This window comes from Notolepis coatsorum (assembly GCF_963971535.1).
Source record: "Notolepis coatsorum genome assembly, chromosome: 4".
Classification (NCBI taxonomy): Eukaryota; Metazoa; Chordata; class Actinopteri; order Aulopiformes; family Paralepididae; genus Notolepis; species Notolepis coatsorum.
In genome coordinates this window covers 180,223,083-180,244,391 of record NC_140168.1, presented here as the reverse complement: position 1 = coordinate 180,244,391, position 21,309 = coordinate 180,223,083, and the positions used below count along the sequence as shown (strand labels likewise).

General features: G+C 46.5%; 1 protein-coding gene across 1 annotated transcript in view; it reads left to right on the top strand.

Annotated features, from left to right (window-relative positions):
- Positions 1 to 21,309, top strand: part of LOC311227718 (sushi, von Willebrand factor type A, EGF and pentraxin domain-containing protein 1-like) — a gene marked incomplete at its 5' end in the record, with an annotated part of 184,332 nt that overhangs the window by 26,662 nt on the left and 136,361 nt on the right. Inside the window, 7 exon segments of the mRNA XM_084313483.1 lie at positions 6,318 to 6,341; positions 6,344 to 6,416; positions 6,936 to 7,049; positions 7,438 to 7,551; positions 8,943 to 9,144; positions 19,620 to 19,777; positions 20,580 to 20,778. Coding sequence (XP_084169609.1) covers positions 6,318 to 6,341; positions 6,344 to 6,416; positions 6,936 to 7,049; positions 7,438 to 7,551; positions 8,943 to 9,144; positions 19,620 to 19,777; positions 20,580 to 20,778 — 884 coding nt within the window.

The following is a 21,309-nucleotide window of genomic DNA, read 5'->3' as shown; positions in this document are numbered from 1 at the left end:
CGGTGGTCCTGGGCACAGGGAGAGCAAATATTAGGACAAGGTATGAAACAAGGACAGAGTACCAAGTGCGACGTCGTACCTAGGCAGATAGGTTAACACTGCGACGAGGGAGAGCAGGATCCATGGGCTGAAGTAGAGGTCTGATGATGAGGGAATCTCTCACAGCCGTGTTGATTGATCTCCCTCCGACAGCGTGGGAACGCAGGGGCCGGATGCTGCCCATATAAGGGTACGGAAGGGCGAGGGGTGAGGAAGGCTCTCGTCGTGATGGTGTGGCAGGAGGAGGGGTGAGGAAGGCTCTCGCCGTGATTATGACAGGTGTGGGGGAAACATAGAAACAGATAAGACAGAATATACTACATGTGTGGATGAAAACCACCAGTAAGTGTTGAAACAAAGACAGATTTAAGAAATAAAAAAAATAATAATAATGATATAAAAGTAAAGTTAGTAGTTACAGTTTAGATGCAATCATAGTTGTGTATTGAAGCAATGAAAAACACATTTAGATTAGGTAAGTATTAATGGTAAATTAATGATTAATGATAAATCAAACCATTTAAAAAGGAAAATGACAATAGAATGAGAAATAAGATAAAAAATAATAGTATGAAAATAAAAATAATATGGTGCCTTTATAGCCCTATACGCTCTATACATGCCCACTTTCTATCGAACTGTTCACCTTGCAACCTGACCAGATGAGTCATCCTCTCCATGTCCTGAATTTCTTTAACTTTGTTTAGCCATTGGTTATGTGTTGGGGGACTGGACTTCAACCAATTAATTGTGATCATTTTCTTGGCAGCAGTTAACAGTATTTGAAGAAGATACACATTTTTCCTACCCTCAATGCCCTCCGGATATTTATATATATATTTAAAAAAATATATATATATAAATAAACCTTCTTTTTTTTATCCTTTTTTTATTGGTTTTTTCCCTTTTTACACAAACAACAAACGACAAAAAGACATTGAAATTAAAATATTGACATTGAAATACGAATCAGAAAAAATAAAAATTACAAAAATATAAAGCAACACTAACAAGCACGAAGTGTTCTGTATAGAGGCCCAAGGCTTATTACAAAAATGTAAATAAAAAATTAAATAAAAAATGTAATGAACAGGCGTGACTTTGAATAAATGTAACTCACATCTTGGGTACATAATACAGATACACTAAATATCTGATTTAATACATTAAATAAATGATAAATGAAATTACAATAAACAAACTGAGCCCTCCCAGTAACCCACCCCCCTACGCCCTCCCCTCCCCCCTATACACACATGCACACACACAAGCTGCATCTACATATTTAACTACTGGGAGTGGCTGGGGTGGGATCTAGCATCTAGTCAGTGTCTGCTCGACAGGTGCAGGAGAGCTCCGATAGATCCAGCATGTCAGTTCACACAGGAAGGAGAGACCCCTTGGACACCAAGTCAGCTCATCCAAAAAGGAGAGGCCTGACAGACATAACAGTACAGTTCACCCGGGAAGGAGAAACCCAGCAACCCAGACTATATTTGAGAGAGCAGGTGAATATCGGGATCAGCCGGGAGGCAGATGCTGTAGTTTGTTAACATGGCTTATAAAGGGCTGCCATATGTTGTAAAATGTTTTACTTGAACCCCTGATAGTGTATTTTATTTTCTCAAGTTTGAGAAAGAACATGACACTATTGAGCCATTGTGCTATAGAAGGACTGTTGGCGGATTTCCAGTCTAACAATATAATGCGTCTCGCTAAGAGAGATCACCTTCAAACTCCTGATCCTCACCTACAAGTCCCTCCATGCCCTCGCCCCCCGATACCTGTCTGATCTCCTCCACCAGCACACTCCATCCCGGAACCTACGATCCTCTGATCTAGGTCTCCTCTCCATCCCTCGCACCAGGTTACGGACTTTCGGGGACAGAGCCTTCAGCGTGGCGTCCCCTACCCTCTGGAACTCTCTCCCCCCCCGAAATCCGCAATGCCCCAACCCTGGACACCTTCAAAACTGCTCTAAAAACACACCTCTTCACCAAGGCTTTTCCCCATCAATTAGTTTAGATTAGATTAGGTCCATTATCCATTATCCCTTACCTTCCCTCATCCCCTTTTTTCCCCCTATTTCCCTAGCCCTATTTTTTGTCCTGATTGTGAAACAACCTTGGGTTCTATGAAAGGCGCTATATAAATTTGATCTATTATTATTATTATTAAATGCGATAATTGTTTTTTGTTTAGAGTTAAGAGCTGTGTCTCAGTAGGGGTTCCAAAGATTGCTATCAGTGGGCATGGCAACAGATCTAAATTAAGTACTGTGGACAAAGTGTCGAAAATACCACTCCAGTAGGTGTGGAGTTCTGGACACGTAAAGAACATGTGACTAAGATTGCAGGGTGTGTTATGACACCTGCTGCATTTATCCTCCACCTCCGGGTATATCTCGGAGAGCCTGGATTTGGAGAAATGAACTCTATGTAGTACTTTGAGTTGTATGAGGCTGAGACGAGCACAGGACGTAGTGGTGTGTATTCTCTCTATGGCCTCATCCCACCAGTCATTATTAAACTCCATCCCCAGCTCCCGTTCCCATTTGGTTCTAGCTTTGGTTGAATCACTGTCGTTGAATGACATAAGGGTATCATAGATCCTTGAGATAGATGCTCTTTGGTGTGTATTTGAAGTGAGTGCGTTCTGCTTTTTTTACTCCCATCCCAATTTCGTATCGTCCAATTCTACCCTCCCCTGTCTCGAACGCTGTTAGGCCATGCCTCCCACAAGCCGGCTGCAATGTGGACGAAGCCTTACATCACGTGTCCCCTCCGGTACTCGAGGAAGCAGCCATCGCATCTTTTCACCTGCACAACGCGATCTCTCAGCGTCGGGGGTCTGCGTGGGAGGGACACGCCGCCCCCGTCGCTTCCTGATTCTGCTGCGCAGGCTCACCAACCGACCTGTAGGAGTTGCTGTCCACAACGTCCGATCCCCACCCATCGGCTTCCCACCCCCTAATACTGCCAATTGTATTAGTATGAACGACCAGCCAAGCTGATAGCAATGCGGAGAGCTGGGCTCAAACCCAGCGTCTCCTGCATTGGTGGCGAGCGCCTTGCCCACTACACCACCGAGCCGGCCAGTCCTTAAATGTCTTAATACCTTTATTGTGCCACTGAGAAAAAGTTGAGTCTGTAGAATGGGGGGGGGGGGACAGATGGTTTTTACATATTGGGGCCATTGTGGATGCAGAACAGAACTTAAAATGGCGTCTAAGTTGCTGCCAGATCCTTAATGTGTTAAGAACCACTGGGCTATCTGTAAACTGGCTAGGTTTAAAAGGCAGAGAAGAATAGATAAGGGCAGGTAGGGAAGATGAAGAGCAGTAGCGAGACTCTAACCTACACCAGGGAGTGTTAGGAGACTCAAGCCAGTAGTTGACCTTGTGAATGTGTGCAGACCAGTAGTACAGGCGAAAAATGGACAGTGCAATGCCCCCACTTAGCTTGCATCTCTGAAGGAGAGCTTTGGAGATTCTGGGTCTTTTGTTGCCCCATAAAAAAGAGCCTATCATTTGGTCAAGTGTCTTAAAGAAGTTTTGGGACAGGAATAGGGGGATATTTTGAAACAAATAGAGACATTTGGGTAGAATGTTAATTTTTATGCTATTCACTCTGCCAATCAACGAGAGTGGGAGACTGTTCCATCTCTGAAGGTCAGACTTGGTCTTGGAGACTAGGGCGGCAAAATTAGCAGAGAACAAGCCAGATATTGAACGGGTGACGTTGATTCCAAGGTATTTAAAGCCGGACGTGCTAAATTTAAAGGGCAGGTCCGAGTGTTGCAAATTCAGGGCAGAGTTATTAATGGGGTAACATTCACTCTTTTGAAGATTTAATTTGTACCCCGAAAATGAGCTAAAATTGTCCAGGATGGATAGAATGGCTGGGATACCAGAAGAAGGATTAGTTATGAACAATAGAAGACCATCCGCATATAGAAGAAGTTTGTGCAAGAGTGTACGAGTGTTAAAGAAGATGTGTCTGCCCTTAATAAAACCTGTTTGCTCCTCCGATATTATTCCCGGGAGCACCCCTTCCAAGAGAGAGGCCAATAGTTTTGCCAGCACCTTTACATCGACGTCGAGGAGAGACAGGGGAGTAGTATGATTAAAAAACTTTAATAATGTGTAGAGGGTCAGAGTGTGTTAGGTTTCCAGATGGGTCTTTAATTTGAGGGATTGAGCGGGAAGCTGCGTTCCTTTTGAGTTGATGGGCGAGTAAACGTCCTGATTTGTCTCCAATGTTCATAGTATGTGCTACGTGATTTCATTAAGATTAATAAACAAACCTTCTTACTGTCTTCTACTATCATGCACTCTTCCTACTATACTAATGTGTTTACTACTATGTACTCAACACTGCAGCACCCAGGTTTCAGCACTGTTTGATGAACATTGGGCCTCATTCATGAAGCGATATAAGAACAGATTTAGTTTTTCTTTTTTTTTTACTTTCTTTTTTAGCGTTTATCGCTTTTTCTGGTCAAGCATGACCGACAGAAACAGGTTGAAACGGGATGTAGAGCAGGGGAAGACATTCTGAGAAATAACGGCGGGTCCGGGAATCGAACTCGTGTCCCCCAGATCCGTGACGAGCACGGTTTTCCCCGACGCAGAAATAGTGCCGAGATATGCGGTGAGCTACTGGAGCTCCCCTAGTTTTCGTTCTTAACTAGCATTTCTTCTTATTTTGTTCTTCAAATTTGTTCTTCAATTCAGCAATGTTTTCTTATTTTTGCTTTTCTCTTAGGCAAGACCAAATTCTAAGAGTGGTCGAGAGCACTCTTACCCAGATAAGAAACTCTTACCCAGATGAGAAACATTTAAAAAAGCCTACCATTCATAATAATAATAATACATCAGATTTATATAGCGCTTTTCCTAATGCTCAAAGACACTTTACAAAACAAACAATACAATACAATACAATACAATACAGTTTTAGTAGATACACTAAAAAAAATATAAATAAAAAGGTGAGAGAGGAAGGAGTTCATGGGTTGAAAGCAAACCATTGGTCAATTGCCCCAAATACGACTTTATAAACCCAGAACTTATCAATAATAATAATTAAACTTATTGCGTGCGTTCTGCTTCTGAAATGGATTATATATTGCTGTTAGATCAGTTAGATGCTCTGGCTGCCCAGGCCGTATGCATAGAACGCATATTTACAACCTCTCCTCTCTTCCCCCCTCTCCTCTCCTCTCCTCTCCTCTCCTCTCCTCTCCTCTCCTCTCCTCTCCTCTCCTCTCCTCTCCTCTCCTCTCCTCTCCTCTCCTCTCCTCTCTTCTCTTCTCTGCTCTGCTCCACACCTACAAGTTCTCAGTGCAGTCTGGGTTTTAGCCACAGGGACCTTTCAGAGAGAGATGACAGGTGACAGATCCGGTATTTCCCAACCTACTGCACGATTGGTTCTTGACAAGCGTGCAGTCGTTCAGTATTGACAAAGCCTACTTTGCTGGAAGGATTTATTTCGCACTATACAGTACGTATACGTATAAGTACAAGTATAAGTCTTTATTTGTCATCAGATTAACACACACACACATGAGCGACCCACAGGAACACACATGCACTGAGTCGTGAGTCGTGAGACGTGTGTGTGTGTGTGTGTGTGTGTGTGTGTGCGTGTGTGTCATTTTGAGATCGGTCGCAAATCGCTTCCTGTTGAATGGATTAGACAGGGATCAGATGTTTTACACACGCCTCATTCGCCTTATAAGCAGATGGCAGGCGTGTTTGTATGCAAATAAATTGAGCGCAAATGCGCATTTCAGTTTAAGAACAGGTGGGATTCATCATTCAACACACCTGGGTAAGAACGGATTTGGACTTTAAGAATGGCTTGATGAATGTGGCGATGGCTTTTCTTATTTTTCTCTTAATAATAGACAGGTAAGAAAGAATATAAGAGACATGTTGGTGAATGAGGCCCATTGTTACTCAGCTGTAAGAGTTGTACCCTTCCTGATGACTTGTCGTACAGAACTTGTAAGTCGCTTTGGATAAAAGCGTTCAGCTAAATGACTAAATGTAAACATAAATGTAAAATGGGAATATAGTTTTTCACTGACGGACCTTCAGCCAAAAAGAAGTCCTTGACAGGCTGTATATCCACGGCCCCCATCGCTGTTTCAAGGTCCACCGCCAGAGGAATGCACGTAACAAAGCATGAAGATGTCGGTGTCTGTGTGTGTGTGTGTGTGTGTGTGTGTGTGTGTGTGTGTGAAGCTAATGATCTGATTGGCTGTCCCCGCAGGTGTTCCACGAGTGCTTCCTGAACCCCCCTGTCAGAACAAGGGGACCTGTGAGGAGCTAGGGGCCGGATACGTCTGCACCTGCATGCCTGGATTCACCGGTAAAGTCCTCTCTACTCTAAAGTACTATCTCAAGCCCCGCCCTCTTTTTCTTGATCAACCGATCACGCAGACGGAAAGCAACAGTTGGGATTGGAGGATCAAGAAAGGAGGGCGGGGTTCTCAGTCATACAGCGTATAATTTAGTAATACAATGTATACATGGACCCCTATCATTTAGTAATACAATGTATACATGGACCCCTATCATTTAGTAATACAATGTATACACGGACCCCTATCATTTAGTAATACAATGTATTCATCGACCCCTATCATTTAGTATACATCATTAGTATCCTACATTGCCATATATTCCTATCAATATTTCCCATCTCACTAGCTGTCTCTTGTTGTGAGAGAAAGGCCTGTCAACCTTTTCGTTTAGGTTATATATATATATATATATATATATATATATATATATATATATATATATATATATATATATATATATATATAACTATACTATATATTGGTTATATGGAGTGACCTCACCTGCAAAATACAACTCCTTCCAGGTGCCAAGTGTGAGAGTGACATTGACGAGTGTGACTCCGCCCCCTGCCAGAATGGCGGCCTCTGCAGGGACGGCATGGGTGACTTCCAGTGTCAGTGCAAGCCGGGCTTCGTAGGTACGGAAGCAAAGTGTTTATTTTGGCTTCGTCTAGAAGCTCTGACATATTTGATGATTGTGTTTTTAGAGATTTGATGTCTATAAGAAGTATCTAATCTGTTTTAGCATCAACTTACACATACCGGTACATTGTCTCTGTATCTGCATCAGGAACGCTACTGTATACACTATAGGGAGGTGTAGTCTGACGTCACTTTAGTTTCCCGCGCGGTCCACCCGTATAGGGATTTATCATTGGGAAAATGTATTGTCGGCTATTGTAATAATTCTGCCTCATGAACATTGGCAAGCTTTCCATTTTTGCACAAAATGTGTTCCCTTCTATCACTAACATTATTGTTTAAGCATTTTTGGTTGAAATAAAATGATACGTGTGTTGGTCGCAGGCTCTCTCTGCGAGGCGGAGGTGAACGAGTGTACGTCGTCCCCCTGCCTGAACGAGGGCGTGTGCGTGGACGAGGTCAACCGGTTCAGCTGCAGCTGTGTCGACGGCTTCACAGGTTAGATACCGGGGTCTAATTACCCCCCCCCCCCCCCGTGTACAGCGCAAGAGAACCTGCCCCCCCCCCCATTTCACCCCTCAGGAAGCGACAGTTTAACCTCACCTCATACTGTCATGCGATGGTTCGTTAGGATTACTCTACAGTACAGCCCACAGGACTCACTGACCCGTATATGCAACTGTATATGTATGCAACTGTATGTACATATGTATGCAACTGTATGTACATATGTATGCAACTGTATGTACATATGTATGCAACTGTGTGTACATATGTATGCAACTGTATGTACATATGTGCAACTGTATGTACATATATATGCAACTGTATGTACATATGTATGCAACTGTATGTACATATTTATGCAACTGTATGTACATATGTATGCAACTGTATGTACATATGTATGCAACTGTATGTACATATGTATGTAACTGTATGTACATATGTATGCAACTGTATGTACATATGTATGTAACTGTACATATGTATTACATATTACCGCCACATTACCGACGTTTCAAGAGTCACTTGGTGGTAATACAAATACATACATGTTCTTCTGTCCACCTAGTGTTTATGGTTTGGATGTGCATGCTCTTGTTAAATAAATAAATAAACTATATAGCAGGTAATACTTTAATAATGTTTTCTCAACCTTAGTCCATGATTTATATTCACAAGGATCACATGATTCCTTCTGCAGGGACACGTGAAACTTCTTTTTCTTTATCCACTTTTTCTCCCATTTTCTCCCATCCCAATTTTCGTATCATCCAATTCTACCCTCCCCTGTCTTTGAACGCTGTTTCATGCCTTCATACTCGAGGTAACAGCAGTCGCATCTTTCCACCTGCGCGGCTCGATCTTTCAGTGTCAGGGTCTGGGCTTTGGAGGGGCCCCGCCCCCGTCGCTTCCTGATTCTACTGCGCAGGCGCACCAACCGACCTGTAGGAGTCGCTGTCCACAACGCCCGATCCCCACCCATCAGTTTCCCTCCCCCTAATACTGCCAATGTGTATTAGTGCGGACGACCAGCTAAACTGAAAGCAATGTGGAGTGCTGGGCTCGAACAGGGAGGCGTACCTGTTCGAGCCCTGTCTCCAGTATTCGTGGTGAGCGCCTTGCCCACTGCACCACGTAGCCGCCCTCGTGAAACTTCTTTAATCTCTGTATGTTCTGTATGGTATATCATTCGATTAACGTCAACATTTAACATGGGATACTTGTGAAGTCAATATTATTACACATCTTTTTACCCTCTGCTTTCAGGCCACATATTATTACATTGTTAGATGGTGTAAAGTATTGCTTTTTTACATTTCTTTCTTTTTTTTCTTTTTGCTTCCTATATATTATTATTATAATTATGTTTCATCTCTTTGTAGGTTCCCGCTGTGAGCTGGAGATAGACGAGTGTCTGTCCGACCCGTGTCTGAACGGAGGGGCGTGTGAGGACCTGATGGGAGCCTACTTCTGTACCTGCTCCATGGGCTTCTCAGGGGACAGCTGCGAAGTCGATGTGGACGAATGTTACATCGCCCCCTGTCTGAACGGAGGCTTGTGTCTGGATGCTGTCAATAACTTCAGGTAATAACTAATAGGGTGAAACTGCTCTTTTCAGAAATCTCGCCTAAAGGTACATGCCTAAGTAAATGGAAGATTGCTCCACTTCTACAAGGCCAATTTGCATGTTCTTGGTATCTAGGAACATCTAGGGACCTGGGGGTATGTATTTCCAGTGTCAGAAATATCGTGTCTGTTACTAGGCTTGAGTAAATTGAAAAAAAGGGAGATTATGATTATGATTTACTTTTGCATCTGTGCCGGTGAATAACACCATGTTACAATTGTGTACAAAAGCTGAGCTCGCTCACTGAGCTCATTCAGCACCTTCTTGAGATCAAGTGTAAAACAAATCTAAGCAAATGAATAAAGGGAAGATGATTAAACAGAAGGATTTGTAGATACAGTAATAAATGATAATCGATTTTAATTATAAATTCATATTTGACCTTGAACTTGACCTTGACCGTATTATGATCAAATCATACATCTATGGATAGGGAAAAGGCTCCTCTTTCCAATGGCAGGGTTGAATCTGGATTTAGACATTTCCTTGCGGTTTTACAATAAAAGAGATATATAATTAGCATTTCTTTGATAAATTCGTATTTTCGGTAAATCGTATAAAACATCGGTAAAAATGAAAATATACGGGGAGCTCCAGTAGCTCACCGCGTACCTCGAACGCTATTTCGGCGTCGGGGACAACCGTGCGCGTCACGGATCTGGGGTTCGACTCCCGGACTCGCCGTATTTTCTCAGAGTGTCTCTCCCCCCATCTATACCCCATTCAACCTGTTTCTGTCGGTCGTACTTGAACAGAAAAAGCGATAAATGCGAAAAGAACCAGCTGACTGGTCAAAGTTTAAAAAAAAAAATTAAAATATACACTTTGACTACTGTTTTGATAGGGTTATGGTATTTACTCTTGGCTACAACAAAAATAATTTAAAAAACAGAACCTCTTAACATCCAAGGGCCCACATGTGGGCCCTCATGAGGACGATTCGCGACGCGCCACTTTGCCGACCTCTAGCAGCATTGGGTGTGCATTTGTTTTATACAATATATAGATAGAATTAAAGCCCTATTTGTTGCCTGTCAATTGCCCTTTCAGGTGACAAAATCCATTCAGCGGTTCTCGAGGTACATGCCGATATGTGAGGCGTGCGCCAAAGTACACATTACCACCCCCGACCTCCGGGGGCTCTAGCTCCGTCAATCATTTGGCGATCTCGAAAGATTTTGGACAGGGTTGTAGCCAATGAGTGTGGCTTTCCAATGATCCCCCATGATATGCTAATTGGGGGCAGCGGTGGCCTAATGGTTAGAGAAGCGGGTTTGTGACCGGAAGGTCGCCGGTTCGATCCCCGGGACCGGCAGGAAAAATCTGCCGCCGAAGTGCCCTTGAGCAAGGCACTTAACCCCCAACTGCTCCAGTGGAGTTGCTCAGTGGCCAATGGTGTCAGACTGTGGTTGTACTGGGCAGCTCCCAGGTATGAATGGAACTGTGTGAATGTGAAGCAGGGCGTAGCTGAAAAAGAGCATCTGTGCTCAGCGAACCTACCCTGGGTAAATAAAGGTTAAACAACAAGTTAAGTAGAAACCTTTTTCAGGCTACAGTTGAACATTTTCACACCACAGAAGGTTAACCCTTTCACTACCACACTACAGACAGTTAACCCTTTCACTACCACACTACCAAAGGGTTAACACACTACAGAAGGTTAACCCTTTCACTGCCACACTACAGACGGTTAACCCTTTCACTACCACACTACCAAAGGGTTAATACTTTCACACTACAGAAGTTTAACCCTTTCACCACCACACTACAGCAGTGTTTCCCATTAATTACTTAGACTGTGGCGGCCCGCTAATTGGTCTAATTGGTCCCGCCACAGTTTTATAATGAACCAAAAATAATAATAATAATTTTTTTTTAATTATTAAATATATATATATATATGTATATAAAGTTTGCCAATAGGGATGTATCAGTAGTATTGCCAGTGGTAGTAGTCGTAATAGTAATCCAGTATATATATTTTTTTTTCTAAAAAATAAACTAGTTCAACACAGGTAACCACTTTTGCTTAATTTTTCTTTGATGGCTCAAATGTATGCTCTAGTCCAGTGGTTCCCAAACCTCTCCTCGAAGCACCCCAGCTGTTCCATGTATTTGTTAAATTCAACCACCAGCACACCTGATTCAACTAATAAAGGGCTAGTTAAGTTGAATCAGGTGTGCTGGTGGTGGAATTTAACAAATACATTGAACGGCTGGGGTGCTTCGAGGAGAGGATTGGGAAGCACTGCTCTAGTCGATTTTGTGTTTTGAGTAGGGATGCTCGATATTGGCTTTTTTACCGATACCGATATTCCGATATTGTCCAACTCTTAATTTCCGATACCGATATCAACCGATATCAACCGATACCGATATATGCAGGGTTTCCCACCCCAAAAAACAGAATAATTTCAGGTAACTAATAATTTCACTGGATATATATATAACAAATATTGTTATTGTTTTTTTTCTTTTTTTAAACCGATACCGATATTTTCCGATATCACATTTTACTGCCGATATCGGCCGATAATATCGGTCAGCCGATAATATCGGACATCCCTGGTTTTGAGCACAAAGTTCATCATAGATCTGGCCTCTTTATTTTGCTCTCAAATTGCACCAGATTGATGCATTTAACTTTAAAATAAAAAAATAAGTTCCGGGGGGCATGCCCCCGGACCCCCCTAGAGGGGCCGAGGTTCGCCCACCACCACCGTTTCACTAAATCCTGTGGGAAACACTGAGACGGTTAACCCTTTCACTGCCACACGACAAATGGTTAACCCTTTCACTACCACACTACCAAAGGGTTAATACTTTCACACCACATAAGGTTAACCCTTTCACTACCACACTAAAGACGAAAGGGGAGATGAAGCATAGCGATATAAACATAGTCATAGCATCAAATTAGTATTTAGATAATCCACAGAAAAAATCACGTTATAAAAATAAGCAGTTTCTAAGAAAAAACTATTTGTTATGTCCTTTTTTGAAGCATTTATCAACATGGGCGCCACCATTTTGTTTGGTGACGTCACGGTGTTGGTTTGGTCTGGCTCCTGCTGGTTAGCTACCTAGTAAACATGGAGTGTCAGTAAATGCAACGTTGCCTACCAAACAACGGGACCGCGGTGGTTCTTATTGCTCCTGGCTGTTCAAACAAATTTTATCGTGTGAAAGAGAGGAAAGTTGGTTCATTTCCACAAACTACCAGTGAAAAAAACAGTGTTGTTCAACCACCGTTGCGGGGCATTTAGCTACCTGGCTACCTAGCTCCAGTTCAACCACCGTCGCGGGGCATTTAGCTACCTGGCTACCTAGCTCCAGTTCAACCACCGTCACGGGGCATTTAGCTACTTGGCTACCTAGCTCCAGTTCAACTACCGTCGCGGGGCATTTAGCTACCTGGCTACCTAGCTCCAGTTCAACCACCGACGCGGGGCATTTAGCTATCTGGCTACCTAGCTCCAGTTCAGCTAACTAGCTACATGCAGCATTTAGCGAGCTGGGTTAGCCGGCTAGTTGGCTTTGAATCCTGGCTGCGGCTAGGTAGCCAGGTAGCCGGGTAAACGTTGTTTTCCCCGTTATCCTGGAGCGCGCGGCTAACGCTATGCTATATTGGGCTACTGTTTCTGTTCTGTCTCCCTGCTACGGGAATGTCTGTCTATACTACAGTCTTCCCTCCTCTCAACCATTCATGCTGACGGTCAATCGGTGTCTACTGGGGGAGTATTGCGGGGGGGGCTTTGTTTACCTTTCATGGGTAAATGGGCTGAGTACTAGGGCTGGTGTGCTGTTGTGAATATTATGAATGAATGCGGGACTGGTTCTCTCTGGTCCGCATCCCCTTAACGTTGTGTGCATGGGCTTGCCCATTCTACAGTATATTCGTGGTGTTAGTTCATTTATTCATTAACCCCTTCATGATGCACACCACAGTGGAGGTTGCTGTTTGCAACCACCACTGGTGCTCCGTGTTAGCATCAGTCCTTTGCTTTTGACATGTTGAAACAGTGCCCCGCCCGGCCGACGCCATGAGGTGGGTCGGCCCGGCGAGTGGCTGGTGGGCTGCTAAAGCCTGTACCGCCACGGTATGGAATTGGCAGCGATTAGTAACTGTGTTCGAATTGCTGTTTTTTCTATCAAAAAATGGTGTCTGGTGGCGGGGCCTTGAGGGCCAGCCGACGTCGACACATCGCACAAGGTTGTTGGCGTTATTAGCTTTGACCTAGCCGCAAGCTATAACCGCTCAGGGCTCCCCTCTCCGCAGAGGCTTTTGGTCTTCTGCTGGAGCGTGGGCGGTATTGTCCTAGGCCCCACACCGCTTCACACCGCGCAGCCAGAAGAAGAGAGAGCACGGCCTCGTCAGCGGCGATGACGAGGCCCTCGACAGGCGGCCATGTTTTCCCCCGCCAGAGGTATCCTGGGCGTTGAATCGACAGGTGTCCACAAGGCCGACAGCCTTGGCGGCCGAGGGATCGGCCATGTTGGATGAGCTCGGCTTGGAATATACAAGCCGTCGCCGTCCTGCCGCAAGCAGCCCGCTCTCCGATCACTCCCTCCCCCAACACCAGCGGAAAAGGGGCTCTGATTGTTTCCTTTGGCTGCGGGCCACGTGCCTTCGTTGAAGCGCGTGCGGCCCCACTTTTCGCTTCTCAGGGGCTGACACCCAGTTGATGGCTGAGCCTGGGTCTGTCCGTGAGAATGTTGTGCTGTCAAGCGGCTCCCACACCATAAGCTGTGTTTGGTTGAGCCTGGTGTTACGTCTGTCAACTATAAGTGTTGTCAGCAGGGGGGCTCGAAACCTTTTTGAGGCACACAGTGCGGGCTTCCCCGACCTTGCCTTCGCCAGGCCAGGTATCATGTTGGTGCCTCCCACTCCTGAAAGATTGGCAGTGGTCTCGCAGGCGCGCGTGATTTGGGTGGTAGTAATATCACTGCAGGGCTACGGTGTGTAGGAACCCATGGGGGCCTCACACCTTGCATGTCCGGCTGCAGAATAACTCCTCGGCATGTTCTGGAGGGGTGTTCAGTGGGGGAGCTTTTGTCACCTAGAACTGATGTCAGCTTCCCCCGTATCAAACCGGCCTTTTCTGTCGGGGTCCCCCCTTGGGTGCGATTGCCTCGTGGGTAGTGTCAGGGTCAGATGTCCCGACACGGAACGCTCTGCTCGCACGGGTCCAGGGTTGGCTACGCACAGCGGGTGGGACCGGGCCGCCTATCTACAGTTCCTAGTGGACCTGCGCCACATAGCGGCGGGTGCGTTGGGAGTGTCATCATATATGGCTACAGCAGTACCATATGTCGAGGTGGATGGAGAGAACGCTGAGGCGGGGACTTGTTACACAACCCCACCCATTTTCGGGTTTGGTACAGACCCTATTGTCAGGGTCACCAGCGGTGACAGCTCTGGTCAACGAGATCCAATCTCTGTGGACGAAGCAAGCCATCGTCGTGGCGTTTTCCTCCCGGTGTTCTCTGGTGCCTGAGAAATCGGGAGGGGGGTGTCAGACCCATGCTGGACCTGTCCCATGGGAAGGTTCAGCATTTTTTGGATCGTCTCCTACCTGTTGAACACTGTCAGGTGGGGGTCTGGTTCTCCTCCATAGACCTGTAGGATGCGTATTCGCATCCCCGATCTTCCATCCTAGGGCTTACCTACGCTTCCTTTGCAGGGTTAGCGTATGAGTACCAGAGGCTGCCGTTCGGCTTTTCTCTGGCTCCCCGCATCATCACCAAGTGCGTGGAGGCCGCACTGGGGCCTCTGCGTCGTCAGGGGTTACGAAGTGTATTCTGCCCTGACGACGTTCTGGTCCTTGGCGGTCAAGGTGGATCGTCAGGTCTCGTACCAGGCAGGTTCCTACCAGCCTGGGGTTTGCTGTAGACTGGAAGTAGAGTACTCCTCTTCCCAGTCAACGGGTGGAGTGCTATGGGCATCCCTCTCAGAGCGTGTTGTCGACACGCTCAGGAGGTTCCGTCCTAGGACGGTTACGCCGCTGTCCGTGATACGCCTGCTCGGTATGATGGCATCTGCTCATTCCGTGGTCCCTCTTGGCCTCCTCTTCACCCCAGGAGGGGGTTACAGAGGTGGGTTTTCCAGTATGGAAATAGACCCGGTGAGAGGCAAGTGGAAGCGGCTAAGGTTCCCGTGTCAGTACTGGGGGACCTCGCCCCTAGGGAGGGCCTGGGGTCCTCACCAGGGGGGTCCCCATGGGCAGTAGGCTGTCACACGTCACGTTTTTCACCGACGCCTCCCTCGCTGGAGACGCGTCGGGCCAGCACAGTAGGGGGCAGCTGGCAAGCCATGCTGCCCGGTCTGCGCTACGTTCAATGTGTTGGTATTGAAAGCGGTCCTTCTGGTCCTCAAACGGTGTTGATCAGGACGGACAATACGACGTCAGTGTCGTATATCGACAGACAGGGAGGAGTACGCTCCCCCCGTCTGCACCGGGCGGCGGGCGGCTGGCTATGGGCGTTCTCCATCTGCGCGGCCTGAGTGCTCTCCACATCCCTGGCAGGGTGAATGTGGGTACAGGTGTAATGTCGCGGGGCGGTCCTCACCCTGACGGGTGGGGATTACGTCCGGACATAGTCAGGCAGGTCTGGGACCGATGCCGTGCCGCCTGGGATTCTTTCCCCCATACATCTGTTAGGTCAGTTGTTGGGGCGGGTACGTTGAGGAGCGCAGGTCCTTGATCCTGATTGCGCCGGACCGGGGCGCAGCTGTGTGGTTCCCGGTCCTGATCCAGCTCTTGGTATCCCGTCATGGCCTGTTCCTTGGTCATCGCGGGCCCTCTCTCAAGCGCACGGGTCTCTGTGTTAGTTCCCTGTGCTGGGCCAGCTGCTGGTGGGTTGGCTGGTGAGAGGGTGAGTCTGGAGAGGATGGATCCTTCTGTGGTTGGTACCATCCGGAACGCGCATGCTCCCTACACTATCGCGGGTTACGCGGGTAGGTGGCGTATTTTCCAAGAGTGGTGTAAGGCCACCCTCTTGTGAAGCGTTTCCTGCTTGGCGTTCGACGCCTTAAGCCGGTGAAAACGCTCTTTGGCTCCGAGCTGGGATCTTCAATTTTGTCCTCGTCGGTTGTCCTTGGCCCCGTTTGAGCCTCTTGAACAAGCGCTGTTGGAACGGCTGTCGTTCAAGACTGCGTTCTTGCTGGCCATCACCTCCGCTAAACGCGTGGGTGTGCTTTGTGCTCTCTCGGTACGGCCAGAGTGCCTGTCTTTTCGTTCCGATAGCGGTGCCACTCTGCGGCCTAATCCAGCCTTCGTGCCTAAAAATATCCGGAGTGCTTCCGCTCCAGGGATATTATGGTTCAGGCGTTTCATCCGCCTCCTCACGCTAGTGAGTTGGAGGCGGGCCTTCACCTGTCATGTCCGGTCCGGGCTTGGGAGTTTACCTCAGCCGTACTCAGGGCCTCTGGGCTACCGATCACCTCTTTGTCTGTTACGGTGGCTCTCGTGCTGGTAAGGCACTGTCGAAACAGTGCCTGTCCCATTGGTTGTGCGAGGGCATTGCCCTTTGCTACGCGTTGGCCGGACTGGCTCACCCTGGGGGCGTCAGGGCGCACTCCACTCGTGGGGTGGCGGCCTCTGCCGCTCTCCTGGGTGGGGCCTCGGTGGAGGACATCTGTGATGCGGCTTCATGGTCCTCACCGGGTCCCTTCGTAAGGTTTTACCTCATGGACATGACCGGGGGTTCTGTCTCCCAGGCGGTTCTGAGGTCTGTGGCCTCTCCTGCTTCCCGTCCTTTGGTGGGGTAGCAGGCGTGTGTGGGTGTGGGCCACAATGTGTTGTGTCACACGTGGTTCCGCCTGTGCTGTGCGTTCAAGAGGTTCTAGTTCCCTCTTGTTCGCACTCGGGTGGAGTTGACTGCCGCCCCCTCTTCATTAGGAAGAGTGGGGTGACGGGACTCCCCTCCCCCCTGATGTGGGCTTACGGGTCCTCAGGGGGTGCATTTGTCGGACCTCGCGTCCGCTCTACCCCATATCTCGGTATGGCTTAAGAGCGGGACGCGATGCCAGTACGAGTATATAACGACAGGTTATGTATATAACCTAGTTATATGAGTACTGGCTAAGCGTCCCGCTCTTAGCGTGCCCTGAGTTCCTTTGGGCAAACCTTTCTTTGGAAACGATTTTCCGAGGAAGAGTGAGTGGTGACCACGCCTAGTACTATATAGTACGGCAGTAGGGCGGGGCCTGGCAGGTGCTGGGTGTATTGGTTTTTATTCGTTCATGGAGTACACTAGGTACATGAGATGAGGTATATCTCGGTATGGCTAAGAGCGGGACGCTTAGCCAGTACTCATATAACTAGGTTATATACATAACCTGTCGTTAACCCTTTCACTACCACACTACAGACGGTTAACCCTTTCACTACCACACCACCAAAGGGTTAACCCTTTCACTGCGACAATACAGAAGGTTAACCCTTTCACTGCCACACGACAAATGGTTAACCCTTTCACTACCACACCACAGAACCCTTTCACTACCACACTACAGACGGTTAACCTTCTGTAGTGTGGTAGTGAAAGGGATAAACAGTATGCTGTCGACTGTAACATGGTCACCGTTTTGTGTTTTGTTTTGTTTAGTCGTTTATCGGTAGTATATTCAACTCTCTCGCTGTACTCTCGATGCCAGAACTTATTCAGACGTTTCCAGCAGGTGACCCCGCTTGTTATTGAGGTCAGAGAATCCCTGTGACCCCCAACATTTAAAACACATGGAAAACGCTGCCATAATTTACGTTTTATTGTCTGACAGAATTCAGTGGGATAGAAATCATTGTCCTCTCGAGAACTTGTACGTGGTTTGGCATCTGTTTTCCATTTCCAAATAAAGGATATGTATTTATCGTGCATCTTACAGTTGGAATGCTGATCTGAGACCCGATTGGCTCATACCGGGTAAGCAGTGGGGAAACGTCTCTAGAATTGTAGTTTACCAAACTACTAGCTGCTTCGCAATGAAAAGTAGTTAAACTACATCTTAATTAACTACTCTGTAGTTTGTCAAACTAAACCTACAACTAGGTTCAATCAATTAATTTTATCAAACCGCACTTTTTTACTCTGTCTATTCTATTTTTATAATTTTTATTACTGAATGAAACCGTAAACAGAGAGGCCTATTGGGATGTTAATGTGAAAAACTGTGATTTACCTTACCTTGCTACCTCTCTATCTTTTTTATGCTCGCTTATGCCTGTCTTTTTACTACATGACCTCCCCCAAAAATAAAAATAAATACTGAGATTTTAATGTAGTTAAATGACCACCTAACACTGAGATTTTAATGTAGTTAAATGACCACCTAACTACCACAAATCGTGGTTAAATTAGTAATTGAACTATGTATAGTGAGGTATATTATCGTCATGGGACCTGATAAATGATCCTGGATCAGTCCCCCTTTTTTTTATAAATAATTTTAGAAGTGTGATAACTATCCAGAATTGAGATCTCAAGCCCCACCCTCTTTTTTCTATCCTCCAATCACAACTGTCGCTTGGACATGGGAAGCAACGGTTGTGATTGGAGGATCATGAAAAGAGGGGGGGGGGGGGGGGGGGGGGGGGGGGGGGGGGCTCGAGATCAGGTCAATTAAGAGATGAGGTTTGAGTCAGTGCCGTGATGGAAACGTTTCCGAAGCCGCTTCCTCTTAACCCTTTCACTGCCGCACTACCAAACGGTTAACCCTTTCACTGCGACAATACACAGAAGGTTAACCCTTTCACTGCCACACTACAGAAGGTTAACCCTTTACTATAGTGATAGTAAAGGGTTAACCGTTTGGTAGTGCGGCAGTGAAAGGGTTAACTACCAGCAAGACAAATCTCGTTGTGAGAGGCTACGTGTGCAGCCGCCGCAGCACTGAACCGTTTAGAACGTTGGGGCCAGTGTTGTAGGATTCAAGTACTGGACTGATTTTCAGGACTCGTGACTCGACTTGGACTTGAGCACTGATGACTCGGACTGGGACTTGGACTCGAGCATTGACTGCATTCGGACTCGGAAGGTGCAGACGTGGACTTGGACTTGTTAATTAATAAATACAGTTATTTATCAAATAATTAATTGTAATAGGCCCTAATCGTTTGGCATAAAATATTGATGGCTATATTAATACCATAACATTATTGAATTTTGTGCAAGGGCATGTTTAATGTACTGTAGACCTTTTTTATTTGTATGTCAGCTCTTTGACTGCCAGAGTAGAGTGGACTCAACCTTGATGACTTGGACTCGACTCGGACTCGACTCGAGCTCTTCTTTGGTGACTCAGACTTGGACTCAGACTCGAACACAGGGGACTTGAGACTCGACTCGGACTCGAGATTTAGTGACTCGACTACAACACTGGCTGGGGCGAGCAGGTCCGATGCCATCACGTTCCGTTCCCCTCTCCGTCCAGATGCCAGTGCGTGGAGGGCTACCGGGGACGCCTGTGTGAGGTGGATGTGGACGAGTGCGACCCCAACCCCTGCGTGAACGGGGCCAGCTGCCTGGACGGCCTGGGGGCCTACACCTGCCGTTGCCTCCCTGGGTTCAACGGAACCAGGTGTGAGACAGGTACTGTAGGACAGGCGACGCATCACCATGGCTACCGGAGAGAGAGAGGAGGAGGAGAGAGAGAGAGAGAGAGAGAGAGAGAGTTAGAGAGAGAAAATAGGAGAGGGAGAGTGAGAGAAAGAGAGAGGAGAGAGGGAAAGAGAGAGAGAGAGGTAGAGAAAGAAAATAGGAGAGAGAGGGAGAGAGAGACTAAGAGAGAGGGAGAGAGGGAGGGAGAGAGATAGACTGAGAGCGATAGCAAGCGAAACACAACATGAGAAAGGGGGGGGTGGGGGGTGAGAGAGGAGGAGAGAGAGATCGAGAGAGGAGGAGAAAGAGAATAGGACAGGGAGAGTGAGTGAGAGAGGGAGGGAGAGAGAGGGGGGGTGGGGGGTGAGAGGAGGAGAGAGAGATGAGAGAGTTAGAGAAAGAGAATAGGAGAGGGAGAGAGAGAATGAGAGAGGGAAATAGAGAGACAGAGAGAGGGGTGAGAAAGAAAATAAGAGAGAGGGAGAGAGAGACGAAGAGAGCGAGAGAGAGAGAGAGGGAGGGAGAGAGAGACTGAGAGAGAGCAAGTGAGGGGGAGAGAGTGAGAATAAGAGAGAGAGGAGAGAGGGAAAGAAAGAGAGAGAGAGAGTTATGGAAAGAAAATAGGAGAGAGAGATAGGGAGAGACAGATAGGGAGAGAGGGAAAGAGAGGAGAGAGGGAGAGAATATTAAGGCGATCTGACACCTCAGTAGCATTTGAACGAGAGAGACATCTTTTCACCACCAACACTTGACAATGTTTTATTCGCTCATCATAACAAACATCGTCCACCAGAGATGTCGTCCGCCTTCAACCTGGACTTTGAGGTGTCCGGTATCCACGGTTACGTGATGATGGACGGGGTGATGCCGGCGCTGACGGAGATCACCTGCACGTTCTGGATGAGGTCCTCGGACACCACCAACTACGGCACGCCCATCTCCTACGCGGTGGAGGGCAGCGATAACGCCTTCCTGCTCATTGATTATAATGGGTCAGTGTGTGCAGTAGATTAGATTCAAATCTATTGTGATTATAATACATTATACATAAAGTACAGTACAATGAAAACAAGTTGGCATCTGAGTGCAAATGTAGCAGTAAAGTGCAATAGCAATATACAATGTGCAAGTGATTAAACTGGATTATATGAAAGAGTACTACTGAGTAATAATGCGAATCTGATGTATGTACAGTGTTATAGTATTATATACAGTGATACAGGTATAAAAACAAGTCATGGCCAGTGCCATAACTAGTAAGAGTTAAGGGATATACAGATATAGATATAGTATATACAAGTATATACTATTACATGGAGGTATATTCAGACAGATACAAATATATACATATAATGCAGTATATACAGCATTATTGTACATTCTATCATGTTATATGGGTATAGTTTGAGGTAGGTACTGTAGTTATGATTACAGTGTAAGGCAGTTGTAGACAGTGAAGATAAAGTATACAGTATCACACTCTAAATCAATATTAATTCACATAATATATTATAGGATTGGTA